This window comes from Oryzias latipes, chromosome 10 (genome assembly GCF_002234675.1).
Source record: "Oryzias latipes chromosome 10, ASM223467v1".
In the NCBI taxonomy this organism is placed as follows: Eukaryota; Metazoa; Chordata; class Actinopteri; order Beloniformes; family Adrianichthyidae; genus Oryzias; species Oryzias latipes.
This window is the reverse complement of record NC_019868.2, coordinates 6,057,643-6,081,906: the sequence shown is the minus strand read 5'-3', so window position 1 is coordinate 6,081,906 and position 24,264 is coordinate 6,057,643. Positions and strand designations below refer to the sequence as shown.

Genomic DNA, 24,264 nt, shown 5'->3' with positions numbered 1-24,264 from the left:
AGCGGTCCTGTACAGGTCTGCCTATATATATATATATATATATATATATATATATATATATATATATATATATATATATATATATATATATATATATATATATATATATATATATATATATATATATATATATATATATACACATGCCCACAAGGTCACCACTGTCGATTGACAATTGCGCAATTTTCAATCATCCCATCTACACATTGAAGAACTAAGCTCTCTGGTACATGAGGGACCAATCAGATGGCCGAGCCACTTTGACCTTTGCAGATCCAATGAGAAAAACCTTTGTGGCGAGACATAAAAGACATAATAAACCATCAGAAAATATCAGACAATCCCTGAAACTTGATTATCAAAATCATATTAGATAAGACGGGATTCGAAAGGTTAAGCATTCGTCGTTGGATGAAAAGAAAAATGTTTGTTTGCTACAGAACTGTTTCAGCCTGTTTTTTCTATCAGTTCAACTCCAGCTCTATGACTGAAAGCTTGACTGACGTGTTCTGTTTAGAAGAATGACAAGACCACAGGTCAGCATGTGAAGTCAGCACTGTGTCCACACTCATGAAGACTGCCGTCATGGTCTCTGCCAGCAAGTATTGGCTGTTCAAGCACAGAATAGTGGGTTCAACTGAGGATATGTGTTCAATCCGATGGTTCGTTAAAAACAAAAAATAGTCAAAGCCGTTTGATTCCACAGCAGCTGCATGAAAAGAAAAGAGAAGGGAGCAGAAAAGAACCGTGCTCTGAGGGAGAAGGTGCGCTCGATGGCAAAAAGAGAAAGACAGATTGTGAGAGCGCCAGAGAGGGGAGAGACACGGACAAAGTAAGAAGGAGAGAGACATATGAGAAAATCAATGCAGTGTCCACCAGGGACAGAATGTCACGACAGTTTTTTTACTCTGTGGCATAATGGAGGGTTGGAGCCTTTTACCGCAGGAGTCACCTTGTCTAATGGAGGGACGGATGAAGGAGTAGTGGGTGGTTGAGAAGAAGAAAAGAAGGGAATAAGGGAGGGAAAAGATCTGAAGAAATAAACTTTGACATGAGAATTGGAAGAGAGCAACACAGAATGAAAAACAGCAGTAAGTTCAAATATGAATAATAGGAGAGCAGAATTGTCTTGGTGTTAAAGACCCCCTTCAATGAAATTGGTGCTTTTAATGTTTTTAAAAGCACGTTTAATGTTTTTAAAGACGTCACACACCACCACCTGATGACGACCCTGATGAAGGTGGAAGGCATTCCACCGAAACATGTCGGTGCGTTTTACATTACAAAACAAACCAGTGTCTGATAAAAAATCATTTAAATAAGCAGTATAATATTATAGACACAATGAACCTCTTTGAATCTTTTTAACATCTTCTTGTGGCATTTTTCTGATTATAATCGAAAAAAATAAAATTAAGCTCAAAATAGCATTTCTGAGTATTTCTTCAATCAAATCGCTGTGAATCCGAAGCAGACGAAGGTCCTAAAAAGATTGTATTTGTGATGTAGGAATATATGATGGGCGAGCCACAAGCTACCTCTCCAGCAATGGGGAGGGGGAGGGGGGCGGGGTTGCTCCGCGCCAATGCTCCTCAAGTCAGAGGTGAATTTTGAATGCTACGTAGTCACTAGGTATGTGATGCATGTTCAAGAACGTGCTAAACGAGCATTCTTGAACGCTTCTTTTTGCTACCGAACTGTTCGATTAGAAGAGGCTTGGTGCAAAATGTCGAACCGGAGCAAATCTTGTGAATCTTTCTCCAGGTTTATACTTCCAAAACTCTATTCCGATATATGAAAGACTTGATGGGCCTGGAGATGCATGGACAGAATATGCAAACTCCACACAGAAAGAATCCAGCTGGGATTTGAACCAGAGTGCTAACCACCACATCACTGTGTAGCCCACAGAATCAATTAAAATAGTAATAATAAAATTAAAAGCACAATCACAGTTTTGTTTTATTCTTTAAAATATGACATCAAATGTCAACTTGTCGTACTTTAGTGTCACTATGAGTTTAAGGGAAGTCAACATCGCACAAAACTATTTATTCTTATAATTTTATATACATGAGCAATATATTTATTTAAGAACTGCAATATATTTCAATGCAATTCACAGAAACTCAAAAAAAAAAACGTTGAAGCTTCTACTGCCTGTGTTTTTGTGCGCCATGAAGTCTTTTCTGGTCATTGTGTTTTTATTCTGTTCTCGCCGTGTCTGTCTTCATCGAGTTCTCTCGCTGAGGATCCCCCTCCAAGTGGTCTGTTTACTAGTTTGAGGTACAATTGATCAGCTGATATTGACAAGAAGGATTGATTATGCAGCACATTGATCACAGTATTGGGGATTGTGAATAAATGACGGTTCTATTAAAAACTGCATGGGAGGACAAAGTGTAGACGGACAGGCAGAAAAAACCCACTTCACCTTCGACAGGGTTAAATCTAACTTTTTTGATTTTATGGGATATGTTCATTTTACATGTAAAAGTAGTTCTTTTCTTCTGCTTCTTATTCTTACTGTCACTATCATGAGTTCTTGTGGTGATGCCTATCGCTGTAATATTCTGGCTCTTTCTGTTCCATAATAACTACAATTTATCAGATTTATCTCACTTACTACAATTTATCTCACTTAGAATGGGAAGAGTTGCATCAGGAGCCTGTGCCTGTCCACAGCAATGATGTCCCAAAATCTCATCAAGGTATATGTTTTAAAAATATATATATTTCAACATATTTATTTGTCTTTAGAGGGGTTAAAGTATTACAGAACTGAGTTACTTTGGGAGTCGTTGAATCCAGTTTTGCCATTTAACCCTAGAACACTTTCGCTATGAAAAGTTACACCATCACTTTTGTCGGGTATTTTTTACCTGATAAAAAATAAAAGTACTTGTCATAAAAAATAAATGGTATGTGTAACAAAATAAAAAAGAAAAACATGGGAAGTACCTTTAAAACTTACTGAAAATTAGGAATTTGAGAACAAAAAATTCCTAAATAATAATAAAATAATACTAGAAACTCGGTCTTTGGTCAACCCATTCCTGAAACATGTGAGACTTCCCTGGTGGAGGCACAGACTTCTTGAAAAGCAGCATTTTTAAAAACCATGTAAATCACCGAGCCATAGTGTTCTAGGATTAAATTTGAAGCAACTTTCTTTGAACGGCAACACAGATCCAACAGAGATGTGTTTTTAAAGCTGTTACAAGACTATAAATTCATCACGAAGTTTAAAAAAAAAAGGAAATTAAACTTTCTAAAATATATGTGTGAATCAATGTTAAAATGTTGACGTACGCTGACGATACAATTCTCTAAACCAGTTTACTTGAAAATTACTAGTGAACCTATGACAAGTTTTAGGGAAAACAGCTGCAACTTCAAATTTTATGCGCCTCAATTATTACAAATGCATGCAAGATCGCGGAGGGACTACAGATCAATAAAAACTATAGTTTCTCTTTATTTCCATTTTTGCTTGCTGGTGTGCTGCAGGATTTTTGTCAAGGAAAAAGTGCACCTTGGCTCAAAAAAAGTTGAAAAACGGTGTTCTAAACACCTTGAAGAAGTGACAAACTGATAATCAATTTGAATTGATCCATTGTCCTTTCTGTGTGAAGTTTGCATTGTCTCCTCACATATGTGCTGGTTTTCTGTGGCCATTCCAGCCTCCTCCCACTGATCACAGACACGCATTGTTGGTCAGTTTGGCCAGTGGTTTTTCTGACGACAAATCTGAGGACAAATCTAAAAAAAAAAAAATAAGCTTAAAATTGCATTTTTGAGTTCCTCTTTATTTGAATTGTTGTGAATCAGAAGCAGTCTAAAAAATGGAGTTTGAAAAAGCCTGTAGCGGTGACGTAGAGGCAACTACAGCAAGCCACAAACTCCCTGCTCCGCTTTATTCTGATGCATCCACCTGCAGACAAATAGATCCATGAACGTCTTTGTTTTCCTCATCTGAGCTGGAATCTGGATCAAAACCTTACAGCTGGATAGCTCTGATATTTATCGCCATTTTTTTGCATGGGTAATGTTAGGTTGGGGGTGTGCGGGGCTGGATGCTAGTGAAAGAAAGTGTACACAAATGGATGACAGGAAGTGGGGGCAGGCTTGTTCCCTGTCAACAGTCCCGCCCACAACTCAGAGGGGAATTTATAATGAACTCCTGCCTCTCTCTCTCCTAGAAAACAACAGTTTTTTTTTATTTATTTATTTTCAACTAAAAACGGCAAAGTCCTAATTAAAAGATCACTGGGAACACTTTTAAAATAGATCAAAAAATTATAAGAGTGGGACTTTATGATTCTATTATCAGCTTAAAAAAAGACATGAAAAATACTATTTAACACTTGTGCTATCTTAGATGACCCCATCCTTACATTGACGTGTTCTCCCTACCATGACAAAGGTGGATAAAGGTGGAAAGATTTCATGTAATCCATGGACACCAGTGAAGATCACAAATCATTGAAGAAAAAAGGTTCAGAGCACTGTCTAGTGGGTCTAGATGACCCAACTCCCAATGTTAAAGTGACTAGGATAGCACAAGAGTTAAGCCTGAAGTACCACATGTTAATTTTTAAATGCATCTGAAGTTCACTGACAATAGAGGGAGCCAAAACTTAAATGCATGCAATGTATATTCTGTCATTCAGATTGTCAAGCAAAAAAAGGACACTTAAACCTCTGGAGTGTCTTTATAAAAACGCACTAAAGATTCCTAATAAAAACACACAACAGTCATGTAAAAACCTCAACAAATAGAGTAAGTTAAATTTCAAAAACTGAAATTAATTAGGCAAATTTTATCTTAAATCACTATCATTCCCACCTTTTAACCCTTGTGCTATCTTATGGGGTCCAGATGACCCCACCCTTACATCGGCGTGTTCTCCCTACCATGACAAAGGTGGATAAAGGTGCAAAGATTTCATGTAATCCATGGACACCAGTGAAGATCACAAATCATTGAAGAAAAAAGGTTCAGCGCACTGTCTAGTGGGTCTAGATCAGTGTTTTTCAACCTTTCTTGAGCCACGGCACACTTTAACCTTGACAAAAATCCCGCGGCACACCAGCATCCCAAAAAAAAAAAAAAAAGCAGAAACTCATAGTCTGTTTTGATCTACAGCCCCCCCCCCGGCAATCTGACGTGCATTTTTGTGATAATTGTGGCAGAAAAAGCAGGAAGTTGCAGATGTTTTTTCTAAAAGATGTAATAAAAGTTAAGTTACATACAAACTGTATGTCCGTTGTGGTTTCAATCCGTGTGACAAGGACGACTCATGTACGCTGAGGCGCTGTCCCAATGCATCATGGGAGATGTAGTGTGAATACGGCGAGAAAACGGCAGAAAGACTTGCGTCTCTGAGCTTCATGGTTTTGTTCACTTGTTCCAGTCTGATACCGGATTCTGTGGAATGCTACACCGCTAAAGACGAGCTTTAGCTGGTGTTTTTGTCGGAACTGACTGAGTTATGAGCTAAATTGGAACAAGGAAGTGAAGACTTTTAACACTTCTGATTGGTCAGACTGAGGACATGTGATTAAGCCTTCAAGAATGATTGGTGGAGTCGTGGAGACAGTAAAAGCTGCGGGACTTTTCAGAAAACAGTTATAGCTGCAGCTAAATCGCGCTGCCGTCATTCTTATCAAAATGTCTTTAATAGAATCAATTAAACACAAAGAAAAAAGTATTTTATGATCTTTTATATTCCTAACTACTCAGTGTTTTATCAGGACCTGTTTGGATGAACAAAGAGCTGATTTCCTGGAGATGGTTAATGTTTTTAGATCAGTTAATGAGGGCAATTTTCCACGGCACACTTGACCATCTTCCACGGCACACTAGTGTGCCGCGGCACACTGGTTGAAAAACACTGGTCTAGATGACCCAACTCCCAATGTTAAAGTGCCTAGGATAACACAAGGGTTAAAGATAGTTTAAAGAAAATCTGATCGTTCGAATACGAGGTTCAACAATCATCGGATAGAGATATGCTTAAAAAAAAACTCCCTTTGACTAATCTGCCTTGTCGTTCAAAACAGTAAAATAGTGAACAATAACTTTTCAACAGAACTCAAACTGTATAGATTGAAAAAAGATGTTGCATTAAAAACCCAAACACACAAATGTCAGTTGTACACATCATTGTGAAGAAAAAAATGCATCACAAGACTGTAAGAGTTGTTTCTGCCTGTATTTCTAATACATCCATGCATTTTTGCTGAATCCCTTTTAGGGTCATGGGGTTGCTGGAGCCTACACCCTGACAGGTCCACACAAACACATTAAGATTCACACCTAAGGGACAATTTACAATCTTCAATGAATCGATGAAGCATGGTTTTGGGCGGTGGGATGAAGCCGGAGTGTCTGGAGAAAGCCCCTGCATCCCAGCTGGGATTTGAACCAGGGCCTTTATGCTGTGAGGCGAAAATGCCTCCCAGTACTCCATCGTGCCGCCCTTTCTAACACTTTGTATCGAGATATTTTTGCTGTTTGTAACTGTAGATGAACAGCAGCAGTAAGAGCTATAAGTTGGTGAAAAAAACCCGTTCCTCTGAGCTTAATTTTGATGTTCAATGCGTAATAAACTTTATCTATCACATATTTAGCAACTGAAACAGGAAAGTAGAGGAAATTAGTAGAAGCCTGAAATAAGGTGGGTAAGTACACTCACAGGTTCTTCACACCAGTGATTCCTCTGAAAGCTTTCCTGGGAACTGCCTGGATCTGGTTCTCACTAAGGTCCCTGTAGAGAAAGAAAGGCAGACAGAGAAAGAACGTTACACAAAGTATACAAAGCAATTTCATACACGGTACTCAAAACCTTAATTGTTTGACCATCCCACGTGCACACCGCACAAGCGTGCACACAAATACGGCCCTTTAATTTCAGAACAAAGGCACAGAAGGAGAAAGAGGGTGATGCGACATTTGTGATCGGCGAAACAATTTGATGCAAGGAGCTTCAAAGACAAAGGGAACTATCAGAAATGTTGTTGGCAAGAGGCCATGTGCTGCCTCCAAGTGTGCATGGGTGTGATTAATGGAGAGACAGAGAAGAAGCACAAGAGTGTGCGTTTCACATGTTTGTAATTGACACACAAGCCTTTTTTGAGAAGCTAAATAGCTCAAGACCACATGTTTCCATCAGAATCCAACATCTTATATGATTTCTCCTTTAACGTGGAGAACAAGGCAACACATCCAACTGCCTCATCAACTCGCCGCTTCTTCGTCTGTATCGAAAAACCTATCTGAGCTAAATGATCTTTGACATGACACGATGGCTCAGACTTAACTCCATTAGTGGGGCCGTGTTGGAAGAGGGCCTGGCGCACAGGCGGGGATCAGAAAGCGTAATGTAATTACAGAGAGAGAAGGAACGTATGACAATATCAGACAAGCTAATCAGCCCATACTCCTGCTGGTCAGGCCTGAGCTGAACACTACTTGCAGAAAGCCAATCAGCAGCAGTACAGTAATACATGACGGTGCATGTTAAACAGCCAGCATACACTTTGATAATCACAACACAGCAGCAGACCTTAGCCTGGACTCTCCTTTTTTTGACTCTTTGATGCACACACACACACACACAATATGGAAATTTGCCAGACTTTATGGAATAAAGCAAATATACCGAAGGCCGTGTCATACAGACAATATACGCACATTTTGCGTATTTTGTGCATATAAACTTACGGTCTTTCGTGATGCATGTGTGCTATACGTAATTCATAAGTGCTACTTTGGTTCGTCGTTCGTCCATGTGTGCAGGGGTCCGTCAAGGGTTTCGGCCGATGGAGCTTTACGTGAATCCGCTTTTGAGCTGTTCAAAATTTTTATTTGGTTGAGAATTACGCAGTAATTCACGCATTTTACGTACTTTATACGCAATTATTACATAAATGTATGCATCTCACAAAAAATCACGTACAATTGTGTAAGTATTACAAAATTGTACGTGATTTTTTGTGAGATGCATATGCAAATTTGTCGCTTTCCACAACCGCTCCATGTATGTCTAACAGACTTTTTACGCATGTACCACCGATAAATACCTTTAATTTTGCGATCACGGCGCACATTATGCAATTGACGCACAAATCACCACTGAATTGCATAGAAACAGCGCAATAACCACACACAGTCCTTGTTCTTCATTGATTTACGTGTTCTTAGCATGGTTTTTTCGAACTTCTTTAGTGCTTTTAACGTGGTGCCTTTATGATACATCTGTGAAAATTTCACAACTTTCCTCACTATATTTACGTATAAGCATTTTTTGTCTGTGCAATATGCACAAAATGTACTTAGTGGCTGTATGACATGGCCTTTAGCTTCCCAGCATTTTCTCAACATAAATTAAACATCAAAGAGCATATTTGTGCAAAACACCCCTAAGGAAAAAAAAACTTTTTCTGCAGTTCATGTTTAAACTGCCTACTTCAAATGAACATGCTTCATGAAATAAAGAGCAACATTTGTTTGGTATGAGTCCAGAACTGATCAATGTCTTGATTAATGTTTATTTTTTGCGACAAACTAGAAAAATAGAAAACCTAATTGCATTAAATCAACAAGTTTTTCAGCCTTTTTCCATTTAGTCTGACGTTTCTGCCACACAGGCGAGCCCATAAGTGTTCCCTGATTTTCGGTCTGAATGGAAGACGTCTGCTGCAGGAATCGGATCGTCCAAGTGAGGAAAACAGAAACTTTCATGTGTGATTTTTCTCAACTCAAGCGCTGCAGAAAACATAAACCTTTAAAAGACAGGAATGGTGTAACGATAATTTAATGTAGGGTATAGAAGGTAGGTATTTCCTGTGTTGAGGGTTCTTGTTTTGAATTACTGAGCTGTTTGTATGACGTTGAAAAAATTATTTTTGGGCAAATAATTGTTCAAAATATTTGCTGCTCCCATATTCACTGTTGTCACGCTATTTCTGCATAGCCTAATTCATTTTTCACAGTAACTTTCATAATTGGTAACTGTTTTCTATTAATTTGCCTTTCGTGGATGTAAAAAAAAAAAAGGATGTAAAAAATAAAAAAATGAAAACCGGCAGAAAGGACAGGAGGACATTAGAAAGTCCTATTTCTGTTTCATATTCATGTCTAATAAAATTTTTAGTGTTTTGTTTACCAACCAAGATATTTATTTGTTATTTTTCTAACAGAAGGAAACCCACCCAAGTCCAATAAAAATGATTATGAGGCAGTGTGTCTCTGTCAGCCTTTATGACTCCGGCTGAATGACTGACATTGGCTCCAAGAGTCCACAGTCGCCAGGCGCCTAAAATAAAACTCACATGTGAGATTGCTTTAAATGCAGAATTCTTCATGCAGATGTTTTCTCTTTTTTTTTTTTTTTTCAGCTACAGGATTTAACCTTTTAAAAAGTTTTTGGACCCCTGAACAGTCTGGTAGAGCGGCAATACTTTTGGAAACAGCTCTGGGATATAAAAGATTTGTATTTTTGTCTCAAAACAGCTCAAATAAAGGTCCTACTCTAGTGAGAAAGCTGAATATTAGAAAAACAAAAGAGCATCTCACGTTTCAAACTGTAAGCTGTGGCTGCACTGCAGTAAGAAGAAGAGATTGAAATGGTCTTTTTTAGGGTTTTTAAAAGTCAGGCGAGTGTCCTTGTAGGGCATCTTTTGTTGCTTTAGGCATCAAACGTACGCCAGATGCCAAAAATGACAGTCTTAATGTATTATTAATACCCGGACATCCTCAGAATCAGTGTCTGGGTTGCAGCTCCATGTAGACAGCTGTCCCCCCGTCATCTCTGCGTGACTCATACCTGCTGACCTTTTAGATGAGTGAAGGCTATCAGCAGCCGGAGATTGGCCTGTGACCCTTGAAAAGGACAGTCACTTATAAACAGACACTCGTTCTTTTTTATGGCAGTGTGGTTTGTAAATCGCTGTGTTCCTCTCTTCTACTTTATTGTTGTTGGGTTATATTTTCTCCTTTTTTGTGGTCCTCATCCATGGCCTAAAGAGTAAGCAATGAATCTCTAAGAAATTGGATTAAAAAAGAGAATGATGGCTGCTTGAATTATGGATCAGTTGTATTAGGATGAAAAATCCAGTCATTTGTATTAATATTGATTATTCAAACAGCAGACTGTATTGGGGGATGCGAATGGATGCCAGTCAGGGTTCCCAGACATCAGAGTTTACAAATTTTAGAGAGAAATAATGAAGAGAAGAAAAAGAGAGGAAAAGTACCACATTTTCCGGGCTATAAGGCACATTAAAAAAACTTCCGTGAATTTTACAAAAATGACACAGCGCCTTATAATCCGGAGCGCCTTAGATATGGATGAAATAATGCATTAGTTCTGGTTGGCGCTCTATCAAAATGTCAGTCTGTGTTTTTTATAAGTTGCAGACAAGGTTGGATGGTATAAATATATTACGTGGCTGTAGCAGTGTCAAACTGTGTTTTTTAACGTGTTACTAAAAAGTTGGGATTCAGCGTAATCACATTGATGTTTGTTTTAGCCGTATCAGACAGTTTTTTTTACATGTTCCAAACAACGTTGGAACTTACGGGGATTGCAAATACGCTATCGTGTTTAACGCTTCCAATGCTACTAATGCGACAAATGTGTGGTGTGTCGGACTGTGTTTCTTTTTACCTGTTACTAACAATGGTTGGGAGTCAGCACAGTCTCAGTAATGGTTGTTTTAGTGGCATCAGTCAGTTTTTATACGTTTTGCAAACAAGGTTAGAAGTTAAGATGTGATTACACCGGGCGTGTTTAGCGCTATATGCAGTTTCATGAAAGCGCGTATAGCTAGCTGTGTCCACAACGGACACGCAGGGAGTGGCTTTTTCTTCCACAGCTCTGTTCTGATTAATGAAACACTTGATGTCACATAGGCAGAAAAACTGCAATTATAATTTTCTCCTTCGTGAGATCATGTTCACAATGGCTGGCACTATTGTTTTTAATAAAAGGATCCGACCTACACGTCACGGTCAAATCCGACTCCCTCACGGGTCACAGTTCAGCGTTATTACGTTTTAGCAGCCAAGAATCAAAGAACACCGGATTTGTACGTAAAACTATGACCAGACTTTAAAAAGTGCGTAGCCACTCATGAATGCAAGTGTCCAGAATGCAGAAGCCCGAAATTCTTGTTGTTGTGCGTTCACATAGATTTCTTTGAAAGAGGCTGGGTTCACACCGACTCGAGGAACGCGAGTCGGTGTGAACGCAGCTTTACAGGTGTTGTGAATACTCTAACATGGCTTACTCTTCCACAATGGCTAATGTGTAGCATGTTCAAAACTAGTTCTAGAGTTATTATGAGCCCAAAGAAAGTCTGACTGACTTAACCCTTGTGCTATCCTAAGCACTTTAACATTGGAAGTTGGGTCATCTAGACCCTCTAGACAGTGCACTGAACCTTTTTTCTTCAATGATTTGTGATCTTCACTGGTGTCCATGGATTACATGAAATCTTTCCACCTTTATCCACCTTTGTCATGGTAGGGAGAACACGTCAATGTAAGGGTGGGGTCATCTAAGATAGCACAAGGGTTATCTGACTTTTCTCTGATTTTTTTGTCTCGCTTAATGCGCCTTATAGTTCGGTGCGCCGTATGTAAGTTTGGAAATAGATCATTTATTGACCGCTCACCCTATAATCTAGTGGGCCCTACAGTGTGGAAAATACGGTACAAACAAAGAAAACAAAGAACAAACAAGCAGCAAACATAAAAAAGACGTTTTCTACTATGCATCCCTTGTTTGCTCAGGCTTTTTAAGTACAGTGTAATTGATGGAATTTAGAGCAAATGTCTTCCAGCCCGTAACTACACACACAGACCCCCCACCCTCGGTTAACATTTCCCAGGCGCACCTCCTCTTTGCTGCGTTTTGTGACTCTCTGTGGTCCCTGGTTGTCTGCAGAGATTGAAGATGACACAGTGAATCCTCTTTGGGTTGGGCAAAGGTTAGGCCTGGAAGTGTGTGTTTGTGTGTGTATGGGTGCTCCCAGCTATCACTTTCACCATATTAGGTTTCATTATTCATGTGAAAAGAATATTAACACTCAACAGGTCACCCTTTGCTGCTTCAGATATTACTTTTAACCCTCTAGCCCAAAAAAAAAAAAAAAAAAAAATCTAGAGGCTACAGAGTGCCCCATCTGGCACCCTTATCAACCTTTCACACACAAACGCATAAGAAAGAAGACAGAAACCGTTTTTGTTTTTCTGTCTTTTGTTCAAGAGAGTAGATCAGATAAGGCTTTTCCATCATGGCATCTCACCCAGAACTTTTCCCCAGAACACACTAAATAAAAGACACATCCACCTATGGGCTATAAGGTGGAGCCGCTCTGTCCTGAACCATTAACCTCCTAACAGAGGAGGGGGAGGCAGAGCTGCCCCCGTTTCACGCGGTTCAGTGTCAGATGGCCTCACACCCGGGCCGGGTCAGACTGAGACGACAAGAAGGATAGCAGAGGTGCTCGTCGCTGACTCAGCTGCAACCTGTGAGCCTGTGTGTGAAGGAAACAGCAGGGCGGGGGGGCAGTGAGTGTTGTGTGTGTATAAGTGTGTGTGTGTGTCTTTAGGGGGGGTGTAGCATCCTTGAGAGACTGCAGTAAGAAAGTAAGAACTGACCTTTTGGGGGGGACAGAAAATGGGTTGAAAAAGAGAGGAGAAAATGAAGGGGGAGGCAGGACAGAGCCATTTAGGAGGACAGAGGTTACACCGTCACTCTTATTTCTAAAACGGAGAGCTTCCTCTGATTGGTGCACTCTTCTCCTTGTTGTCTCTCTTCATCTAACATCAATTTCTTCTCCTACCCCTCTTGCTGTATCACTTTCTCTCTGTCTGTCTCCTCTTCTCTACTCTTGGGGGCTGTAACTGCATTTAATATTGTTCCATAAAGACAGTAATAAATATCGACTGCTGGCTAGCTCATATTCCCCTTGTTTTTAAGGGCCTTTACTGTGGGGCACAGGCAAAGTCATGGAGCAGGTACTCTGACGGTCTGCACTGATGCTGTGGAGCAGCTTTGTGTGCTTTCAGTCACCGGAAGAGTTCATAAAGTAACATTTAGACTTATTTACCCTTTTTATTTTATGTAAAGTGTTGGCTTAATCATTCTATACACTAGTGCTATGATTTGAGCGAAAATTTACTACAATTTATTAAAATATATTTTTTAAACAATCATTGTAGTTATCCCATTTAATCCAAACATATACATATAACCTATTGAAAATCACAAAAGAAAAAGGAGGTTAATGCATGGAAAGATTATCAATTTTTAACGGTGGGTTTTATTTGAGGGTACACCATTGACTGTATATGAAACCTGGACTGAGTGACTCCTCCTCGTCCTCCTTGTGTTCTTAATAGAAGCCAAAAATACCATAGACTTCTATGAAGAGGTAAACAGCTATTACTTAGTCATTCTATTTTGTCAAAATAATCATCTTTGCTCTGATCCATTTTTTAACATGTTCTTGATATACCTTATTATTTTAATGATATTTATTTCGTAGCAGAAGTTATTCAAATTCTAAACTACGACGGAGTTATAGGGTCTGTGTATAAGCCTGTTGTTTTTTAATTACAACTTTGAAGTCCTAAATTTACAAGAAAAATGTCATAACTGTTAAATTACGATAGTCATATATTTATTACTTTAAAAGTCATAGGCTACATTTATGACTTTAAAACATGGACATTTACGGGGGGAAAGTCATAAACTAATGAGAAAAAACACCAAATTTGTCTGTTTATTGGAGCAATGCTCAAACATGAAAGATGTGGACCATTTTGTACAGCGTTATTTCCAGATAGGTTTTAAAAAAAAAAAAAACTTTTGCAGACTCAAAATTAAACTGTTATAGTGTAGCTGGCTTTCTTTGTCATGTAACTGTCATGCACAAAAGAAACACCAAAGGGGAATGAAAACATCCCCCCCTCCAAATGAAATGCCTCATTTTAACACAAAACAATGAAGAGGAATGAAAATAGTCTGTTACATTAACATAAGAACGTTGAAAATGCAGAAAACTGTGTCTCGTCAGACAGAAGCTGCAGGGATACCGATGTTTTCATCAACGGGCTGCAGAGATCCTGCAAGCCACCCATCAACAAAGGAGCTTCCAAACATTTGTAGCGTTATCAATAAGTATTTTGCTTACCTGTTCAACTAAGTTTAGTCGGTTCCTGATTGGTGATTGATTTGCTTTTTTAGGGTTGATTGACTCATTACTGATTGGTTAAATTGGTTACCATAGGAGCATCGACTCAGATCGACTCAATCACTGCTTACTGATGATTTCTGGTTTAAATATGGCGGTGTCCATATTGCAAAAAAAATTGTCGATTGACTTGAAATCATTTCGTTGAAGCTGGAGGTAAACCCTTTTTCAATGGGTGAAGTCAAGGAAGGCCACAATTCTGGATTGAAAACTAAGTTGTATGTTACACCATTAACAAAATTGTGGAAAAAGTGAGTTGTTGCATCCCAACAGCACACCAGCATGTTTACATTGAAAGTGTCAAACTCATGTTATGCTACATTTGAGAAAGATTTATTATTTATTGTTTTAATGAAATACACCGGGTCAACTGAAAGATTTTTCTTCAATGCTTATTAGCAAATTAAAAAAAATGATTCTTCTAAACAGTTTTGTCTTTTGTTGTTGTTTTGTCAGCTCAAACCATTTCTTATTCTGACACAGAACCGTGACTCAAAAATCAAGGTTTGACCCAAATCATAGGGAAAGTGAATCGTTGCATCCCTTAAAAGGCCCCACTTACTCGGTCCAGTTCTCATATACAGTCAATGAGGTACGCATGTATTCATGTGACTTATGCAGTATGGCTCATGTTTTAGTGCTTCAATAGAAGAAATAAACCTATGTTGTTACAATAGGCAGACATAAAACCCAATGAATCCTAATTGGAAAGGATGAAGCATTTCAAACTGACGATAAATGAGTTTATTTTTCTAACCTTCATTTGTCCTGAGGAGACACCATAAAAATAAGGTTTGCATGCTGGCGGCTGCTCAAATGTACAGAATCATGCACTTTCAACTGGAACTTTTCCATCATGGCTGCAGTGCCAACTCGGTTGAATAAATTTGAATCGTGCCCCCAAACCATGGGAGGGACAACATTCTGGCAAAGCATTGAAACACTAAAAAGAGCAGCATTACCTACGGAGGTGCACTCTGAGTATTAGTACATATATACGTGTGTGTTTGAAAAATGGAGAACAAACACCCTTTTGACATGAACAGATTTCGTTGCAGGTTTCGGTGATGGTGGTCTACATAATGCCTGGCTTTTTGTTTCCTTCTTTTATTAAATTTCTCCTCCCATAAACATGATAAAGTGGTTTCATTTAGAGCCTCAGAGTGCTTGACCGTTCATTCAGATGATCGTAAGACCGCACGCTAAAAGCAACTTTGATAATTTGTGTTCAAGGTACAGTAAATGTACATAAAAAGTTGCGGAATTAAGAAAATAAAGTAATTTCTTTAGAATAAAAGAGCTCTACAGTATATACAAAGGAGTGTTAAAAAAACATGTGAGAGTTACTATTTTCTTCATAATTTTCTACATAATTCCCGCCAGGCACAGTCTCTGGTCTTTACACTAATGTTACAAACCCAACAGCTAACGTAGCTAACGTGTAGCGTATTACAAGAAAGTTCTAGAGTTACTGTGAATGTTGTTAATAAAGTCCAACAGGTTGACAGACTTATCTCTGACTCTTTCATTATGTTAAAAGTTAGCATAGCCACAGTTATGTTTGCTTCAGCAGTCTGTTATTTTCATGTTACAACCGAGGGTAGGTGTTACAGACATTGTGAATACGCTAACGCGGCTAACATGTAGTGGCGTTGGACTGTTACTAACAGGGTTGTCACAGTAATAATTGTTTTAGTGTTTTTTCACGAGTTGCACACAAGATTAGAAAGTAAAGGTAGCAAGATTTCGCTAGCATGGCTAACGGTTCTAGCGTAACGTAAATGTGTAGTGTGTTACAAACAAGTTCTTGAATCACTGTGAACATAGTTAATGACTACAGACATATCTCTGACTGCTTTGTCTTGTTTAACACGCCTTAAGGCCCGTACATACCGGGACGAATATTCGCCAGCTGTTATTTTCCAGCGCTTTTCAACACGTTTTTTGTGTTCACACCCAGGCGATTTTCACTGATGATGAGCCGAGTGAACATGCAATTTCATTCCCTGACATTAGATGGCGCTTAATGTAAAACAGAAATTCCCCTGTACACAAGGTGGCGCTGCGCAACTTTACGCTTCTTAAAATCGTTTTTCACTCAGAAGAAGAGAGCAAGTATTTACGCGCTTGTCAGAATCAAACAAAGAAAACATGAAAATTTCCAGCACCAGTAGCTCCAGCTCCAGTTCCAGCGATAAAGAAATTATTGTCCTGTTGAATGATGAAAGACGTCGATTTTGGGTACATCCCATAGTTATGAGAAGAGAAGAACATGGGGAGTTTTATCGACTGGTACAGGAGCTGAAAATGTATCATGAGCGTTTTTGGGGATATTTTAGAATGTCCGTCAGAGAGTGCATCTTCTTCGTCTTATTTCTTCGCGGCAGTGTTGATGCTACTTGGCGTATATCTTCTTCGCCGTGACGTATGTGTGCTCAGCAAGACAGTTTTGTGTTTGAGCGCCCCCAAGTTGTGTTTTACTGTAACTTCAGAAGCTCCAGACACGTGTGCAAAAGCGCCATTCTCATTGGTCGTATAGTTTTTGACCCAGCGTGAAAAAAACAAAAAAATGAACCCGAGGCGTTTTTTAAAAAATTTACGCGAGGCGTTTTTCGCGTCGGTGTGCACACTCACATTGGTGCCCTTTGTTTAGTCATGAGGCGTTAAACGTTGGCGAATATCGCGCGCGAAATTCGTCCCGGTGTGTACGGGCCTTTATAGTCCGGTGCATCTTACATATGACATAAATTCAAATAGGCCATCCATTGACGATAGTCCTTCTAATCCGCTGTGCCCCATTGTGTGGAAAAATTCTCCTACATGTGCAATTAGTCATGAATTCACAGTGCCTCCACATGAAAAATATTTATGAATGATTATTTGAGTATGGGCTTTTATATTCCATTCAGGATTTGGTATAAAGTTAGCCACTGGGATGTTTGTGAGTAAAAACTTCTTCAAAATAAAAACATCAAACTGAGTTCTTAGATCTGAAATTGACTTTGTAATGAACATCCTTATAATAAGTGACTGAATTTTTCTCTTTAATACTTTCATATCTTTAAAAAAAGGAACATTTTGTAAAGAGCAAAGATTTTCACAAAAGTTGAAAACAGCATTTAGTTGCGCATCGCAAAACATTAGCACAGATGAGGGCATTCTAGGAAAGGATGTGATGAGAGTGCACGCCATTTTACATTCAGCTGTGGCGAGGGGTTCACGTGGATGCTGTATGGTAAGTGCATGTCAAGGGCACAGCATTGTTCATGTTGTGTATTTTCTTGTGTATTTTTCTTCTTTTTTTGGCCACTTTCTGTCCATTCTTCAATTCTTTATCGCTGGTCTGGCTAGGTGCCCTTGCTTAGGAGCCCAATCCATCCTTTCCTATTCACCCCCCCCCCCACCCCGTGATTTAATTAAGTGGGCGCTGTATGAATAAAAATATTGCCTTCCTCTATTGATCATGGTGGATACCAGCTTGACAGCCGTGCCTGGCTGGAAAGGCCATAGGAAAACCGCTCCTCTTCCTCAGACCTTAGCAAGCGTGCCAATCTCTGGTCAGGTGTGGACTTCAGTAGGTGTACATATGTGTGCATGCATTGACAGGTGAGTGGGCAACATACATTAGCGTATTGAAGTGTCATGTTGTTTACACATTTGTATGGGTTTGTGTAGAACAAGTCATCAGGGAGCTGTAGCGCCTAACTGAGACTAAGCGTTCCTAAAAGCTCTCGGAGGATCGCCCTAACCCACACCTGCATAGACACAGACACACACGCACGCATTCCTCAAACACCTCCTTTAATACTGCATCAGCGTTATAAATGGACATTGTCTGCACTTTTCGTTTCTCCAGCTCTCTCTTCTGCGTTCCTACCCCTCCTTCGTCCATCGCTCTTCGTAAAGCTGTAAGTATCTACTATGTTTTGTCGATACTGTAATTAAATTGGACAGCTTAATGCAATTCTCCGTGATCCATAGGCCGTTATGGATATAAAAGCTTTTCTGGACCCATGCCCGAAAGATGTCCTGCAAATTTAGATGAGTTACTATCTGTAAAAAAAAAAGTAAAGAAATTAAAAAAAAATGTCTTGTAGAAATAAAAGCATTAGAGTGCACTTATGGTCATTTGTTACTGGATAATCAACTTTAATGCTCCTGATGCCCTTTATTTTTTAAATACCTTTTCCAATTTGTATTGCCAAGTGCACAGACAAGCAATGCCACCACTGGGGCTGCTGTTCCATTCTCTGTGGCTTTCTTTTCTTCAATTCAGCACAGAAACCACTTTAAGGAACAGTCATGGAAATAATCAGATTTTGATGATTAGAGGACAAAAAAAGAATGACACAGGAACCAAAGACAAATTGAAGACACGGCTGGAAAAACAGTATAGGCAGGATCCTTAAAACAGTTTATAAGGTTCAGATAAACTAACGGTAAATGTCTAGAGAAGGAAAGTCTGACAGAAATGCTTGTATACATGTGTTTGCTGCAGAGGAATGTATGCATTTACATCTTTTACCGTCTACTTTTCTTGTCAATATCCTTCCATATTTGTCCTCTATGCAGCGACTAAAAAGTTGATAAATTGCACATCCCATTGCCAAAATCATAATCCTCAGTAACTGCAATTGTCTCTATACACAGTACCTATCCTTGGCCTGGAGCATTCCGAGGTGTGTTAACACGACTCAAAGCAAAAACGAAAAGTCACCAGTAAGCCCCAGATAGCAAAGCCCAAATCTTCACTGAAAACATTTTCTTTAACAAACTTTTTGGGATTTTAATAAAAAGAGGACAGTTCTATGTGTGATGCTATAAAATAAAAGTTTCATCCAACCTATAAGACTGATTTGTTGTCTGTTACTCTTAAGCTTAGTTTACCCTGGGCATGCATGACAAATTCAAGAACACGTTAAATGTGGGTTCTTGAACAGCGGCTTCTTCTTCCTTTCCTCTTTCTACAGTTTACTAGATCATGTCTGCCACCTACAGTTGGAAGAGGCTTGGTGCAAAATGTCTGAGCGGTGTAAATCTCTTGAATCTCGCTCCAGGCTTTTTCTTTCACAGCTCTATTCCGATATAAGACTCGGTGTCACATAATTCCCGCCAGGCACAAACCGCAATAATTCGATTTGACATTGATTCATGGGGGTCACGGGAGCCAACCCAGCTACTGTTGGGTGAAGCTGGGCTACACCCTGAATAGGTCCCCAGTTTGTTGCAGGGCCACACAATAACACCTAGGGGCAACTTAGCATGCTTTTGAACCGTGGGAGGAAACCAGTGTTCCCAGAGAAACCCACTCATGCACAAAGAGAACATGCAAACTCCACACAGGAAGAACCCGGCTGGGATTCAAACCAGGGTCTTTTGCTGTGAGGCACGAGAGCTAACCACTACGCCACTGTGCAGGCCTGCTGTGATTACCAATGACCATGTATTCTATCTATTGTATCTGTCTGAAACAGAACATCAATGGGGGACCTTTCTGTGTGGAGTTTGCATGTTCTCCCCGTGCATGCATGGGTTTTCTCTGGGGACTCTGGCTTCCTCCCACTGTCCAAAAACATGTTTTGTTGGTCAATCAGCAACTCCCTACTTGTGAATGTGAGAATGAATGGGTGGGTGATTGTGACCCTGCGACAGACTGGCGACCTGTCCAGGGTGTCCCCTGCCTTTGCCCATAAGTGGCTGGGATAGGCTCCAGCAGCCCCGTGACCCAGAAAGGAAACAAACAGAAGATGATGACATGATTCTATTTAAAGTTTCTCAAGCAAGATAGTAGTTCTGACTTAAAATACAACTAGCAGCAATAATCAGAAAAAGCACTAAAACAACTCTTAAAAATAAAACTTAAAATAATAAAATCCCACTTCCTATGTTCCGCCAAGGAGCACGTGATATTATATGTTCAAATTTTTTCAGTTTGAGATAGAAGAAAGAGACAATACAAGGTGGAGATAGAGATCTTTTTTTTCATGCATTAACTTAGTTTAATTTTTATATTTTAGCTGTTTTTAAATTTTAACTTTTCTATTGATCACTTTTACATTTTAGACTCTTTACGTGTGTTTTTCTCAGCCTTGGTTTGGATGTTTGTGCCTATACTGACACCCCAGCCAACAGGACAGAGCAGACGGCGCCTTCTGGGTTCTCTCTTCTTCTTCAATGTCTTTGTGTATTTTATTATGAGGGGCTTATTTAAAATTGTTTTCTTTGCATGAGTGGGGATTGGCGTTTTTGCTTTCTTTGTTTTTTGTACAGCACCTTGAGCTGTTTTCTTTATATGAAATGTGCTTTAGAAATAAATAAATTTAAACAATAAACTGCAAATAAGACTCGTTTAAACACAACTTGCTCTACAGCAGTGCCGATGCAGTAATCAGCTATACCATCCTAACATTGGTAACGTCCACCAGAATATTTTATGTCATGCATGTCTGACCGAGCGTCACCCCATGGTCGTTAGGCATCAGCATATGTTTCACGAAGTGCTGGAAGGGCTAAGGTTGGTGGGTCTTTTTTCAGGAAGGATTACCTGATGCGCTTCGGGAAAGTTTTTATCCGCTTTAATCCACACTTTAATGTAACTCTATTGAAAATCATAAATGACAAACTGCATAATACACATCCAGCAGTGACATAGAAATCAGTTGCTCCTTAGGGCTTAAAATGAAGATGAACCTAACGACCCCTGCTGGGCTCTTGACTGGATGCCAAAAATTGGCAGCGCTGCAGGAGAGATGGACATGCTTCGAAAACGATGGGTTATTAAGAAGCCTAAGAGGAGGACACCTCAAAAAGAGGCAAAGAAGAAAGGTAAGGGTTGACAGGAGGCAGTTATGGTGACGGACTGAGAATGGTTGAATTCAAAGTGGGTTTGGCCATTGAGATACAACTAAATGATAGGTAACTGGTGTAAAAACAAAGAGAAAGATGGTTTTGATAATGAGTAGGAGAATAGAGGTGTGGAAACTCGAGAGAAGAGGTGGTGGAGAGAAGCTGACAGAGGCATTTTGCTTTTATATGCATCTTAGGAGCAACCATAAATAATACAAAGCAAATTAACAGATTGAAGGGGACTGCTGGAAGAGTGTGCATGCGTATGGATGGTGCAGAGCAAGGATGTTTGTCTTTTTTTTTTAATGGAGACACATACACACACGCCTGGTCTTGAATGGGATTACTGTGTGTGAGTGCTCCGTGTGCGTCCATATTAAGGCAGTGTTGCATGCTCAGCACAGACATGTTCAGAGTGTGCATGTTGTGAGCCTATATGTAAGACATTTCTAAGAGCTGATGTGTCTCTCAGCAGGTCGGCGTTGTCAAGGTTACTGCAGGCCATTTTGCCAGAGGGCCAATTAACTTTTAGCACAGAAACAGAGCACAACATTGCAGGTGTCTCTGCGGCACAAAGGATAGACAGAGAATGTGTGCGATGGTGTTGTGTTTCCTGTCTGAGGTACTGACAGAGACGGTGGTGTGCACCAGTCAAAACAAAACAGCCTTTCTGATAAAGTCACAGCTTGGTTTGTGGTTTTGGGGTTTGGATGTGTTTGCTGCATGTTTTTATTGATATGTGCGATAACAGTATGAAGCGCCGACTCGGTTGTCATGCGGTTTATAATCTGGAAAAAGTGAAATTCTAAACATGTTTACATCTGTTCCAACAACAGGAGTATTCCCTTTTGAATGCTCCCGAGCAGATATTAATTGAAGCACTATCACTGTCACTGCCATTTGCAGCTTTTATCCAACTGAAAACACACAATTTAGCATTGATTACCACTTTCAGAATAAAGAAAGAAAGTGAGAAACAAATAATTTTGTGCATGTGAACACTGCTCTGATATGCTTTTTATGTTCTAAAAAAAGTGCTTATTTGAGATTTTATGAGGATTTGTAAAGATGGGAAAATATATAAAGATATATAAAGATGGGATATATATATATATTTCAGGTCTGTTTTATAGGACGACATGTTATTATCCCTAAAAAAATTACTAAGGCACAGATGAGACACTGTGGCAAGCAGATGAATGGTGACATCTTTTATCACTGATAAGCCCACAACACCTCCAGAGGGTTCAGCAGTGAATCCCAGCGTCCCAGGTTCACCCCATCAGCCACCAGACATTTGGAAGCCCAGGTCAGGTCTTTCCTCCTGATACACAGCTACTGACTCCCCGTCACAGCTGCCTGGGAGAGGTCTTTAATTGCCTGCCTTTGAGCCCTCCCTCGCACTCCCCTCCCCTCCCAGTAGCCTAGGTGTTGAAGTTGCCACAAAACCCCTGCATCCTACTTCCATTGGGGGTACCTTCACACTCCAGCCTTGCTCTTTGGCGTATGCTGTGAGTTCGGCGTACCTCAGCATCTTCCTTTCATAAGCCTCCTCTACTGCACTCTCCCAGGGTACTGTGAGCTCTATGATGTATACGAGCTTATGCATGGATGACCACAGTACAAGGTCTGGTTGAATGTTGGTGGATGCAACCTCCCGTGGAAAGCATAGTTTTTTGTCCAGGTCCGCCAGCATTTTCCAGTCCTGTGCTCTACCCAGCTGTCTAATGTCAGCTGCACTGATGGTGTTGAAGGTGGCTTGGCCCTCTCGGACGAACGGTATTAGCTACCATTCAAACGTTAAAATGATCACAAGGCTTTGGACTACAACATACGTTTTGAAATCTTTATGGGATCGCGACACGACCTACGATTTGGCGGCCATTTTGTGCCAAAATTTGAAGCGATTTTTGCGTTTTACTGCATCCATGGCTTGAACTGAACATATTGAAATACACTAGATACGGACATATAGGGAATGTGGGCTTAGTTAGCAAACAACCTCGTTGCTAAGGACGTCCAAAAGTTTGCTTTTTCCGATTCGTCTGTAACTGACGTCGATTTGTTCATTATGCCCAGGCGACGCAAACATAAAATGGTTGATATGGAGATAAAATCAATAGAAAAGCCACCATTTTGAAAAAAAGTGGATTTTCTATCAACTTATAACATGTAGCTCTTACCAATATGATACTCTCAAGCAATGTGTTTTTCTGAGTCGGGTGATTATGTTGATTGCAATGCTAGTACTTTTAGCCATTTTAGCAACATCTTCAAATTCTCAACAGTTCAGTCATTTCTTCAACAATTTTAGCTTTCATGCTTAACTCCTACAATTTTTCACATATTTTAACCATTAAACTATTAAAATGTTCATCTCTTTCTGCTTAATCCAGCTATGACTTTTGGTTTTTCAAATCCTACTTTTCAAGATATTCCAGGATTTCCAGGATTTTTTGCTTCATTGAAATTCTTAGGGAAGTCTTTGTGCAGGAGGTTGCCGGTTCAAGACCCAGCTAGGACATTTCACATTTTTTTAACTATTCAACTATTAAGCTCCTTCATCTTATTCCTGCTATGCCTTTTGGTTTTTGAAATCCTTGAACGTTTTGAGAAATTCCAGGATTTCCATATAAAGCATAAGTTCAGAGAGTTAGTTCATCTCCTTTACGCTATGTGACCGGAACTTCTTTTTAAGGCGTGCATTATCCCTATGGATTATCACTTTTTAAAGCCAATAAGAATTGAGTATTTACCCGGACCATGGTATAAGTTTTAAAAACAACTACGGATAAATCATTACCCTTACTGATGACAATAATCATTCATTCAGCTTTTCAATTCTTTTTTTCATATAGAACAAAAACATTATTTGACAGAACTTAAGAAAATGACATGTTTAAGAAGGACATGGAAGTTAATGCCTAGACCATAAGACCCTTTCATCTAAAAAAAAGAGTACATGGTCTTTTTGGAGAGCAAAGCAGCCACAGGAAACATGGCAGAGCTTCATTCATGGTGACTTTTGTCTTTGTTTTCTACCTTGCCTTCTTTTCTTGCCTGAAAATGGTTGAATGGATTGGAGACTCCAAATATTTTTAAACTATAAATTTTAAATTTGTAGTTTAGAAGAATGCTGAAATGACA

The 24,264-nt window shown here is 39.5% G+C and overlaps 1 protein-coding gene across 1 annotated transcript in view; it reads right to left on the bottom strand.

Moving 5' to 3' along the window:
• Window positions 1–24,264, bottom strand: part of LOC101170687 (slit homolog 3 protein) — a 296,346-nt gene that overhangs the window by 124,421 nt on the left and 147,661 nt on the right. The window contains exon 5 of the mRNA XM_011479838.3: window positions 6,702–6,773. Coding sequence (XP_011478140.1) covers window positions 6,702–6,773 — 72 coding nt within the window. The remainder of the gene's footprint in view (window positions 1–6,701; window positions 6,774–24,264) is intronic.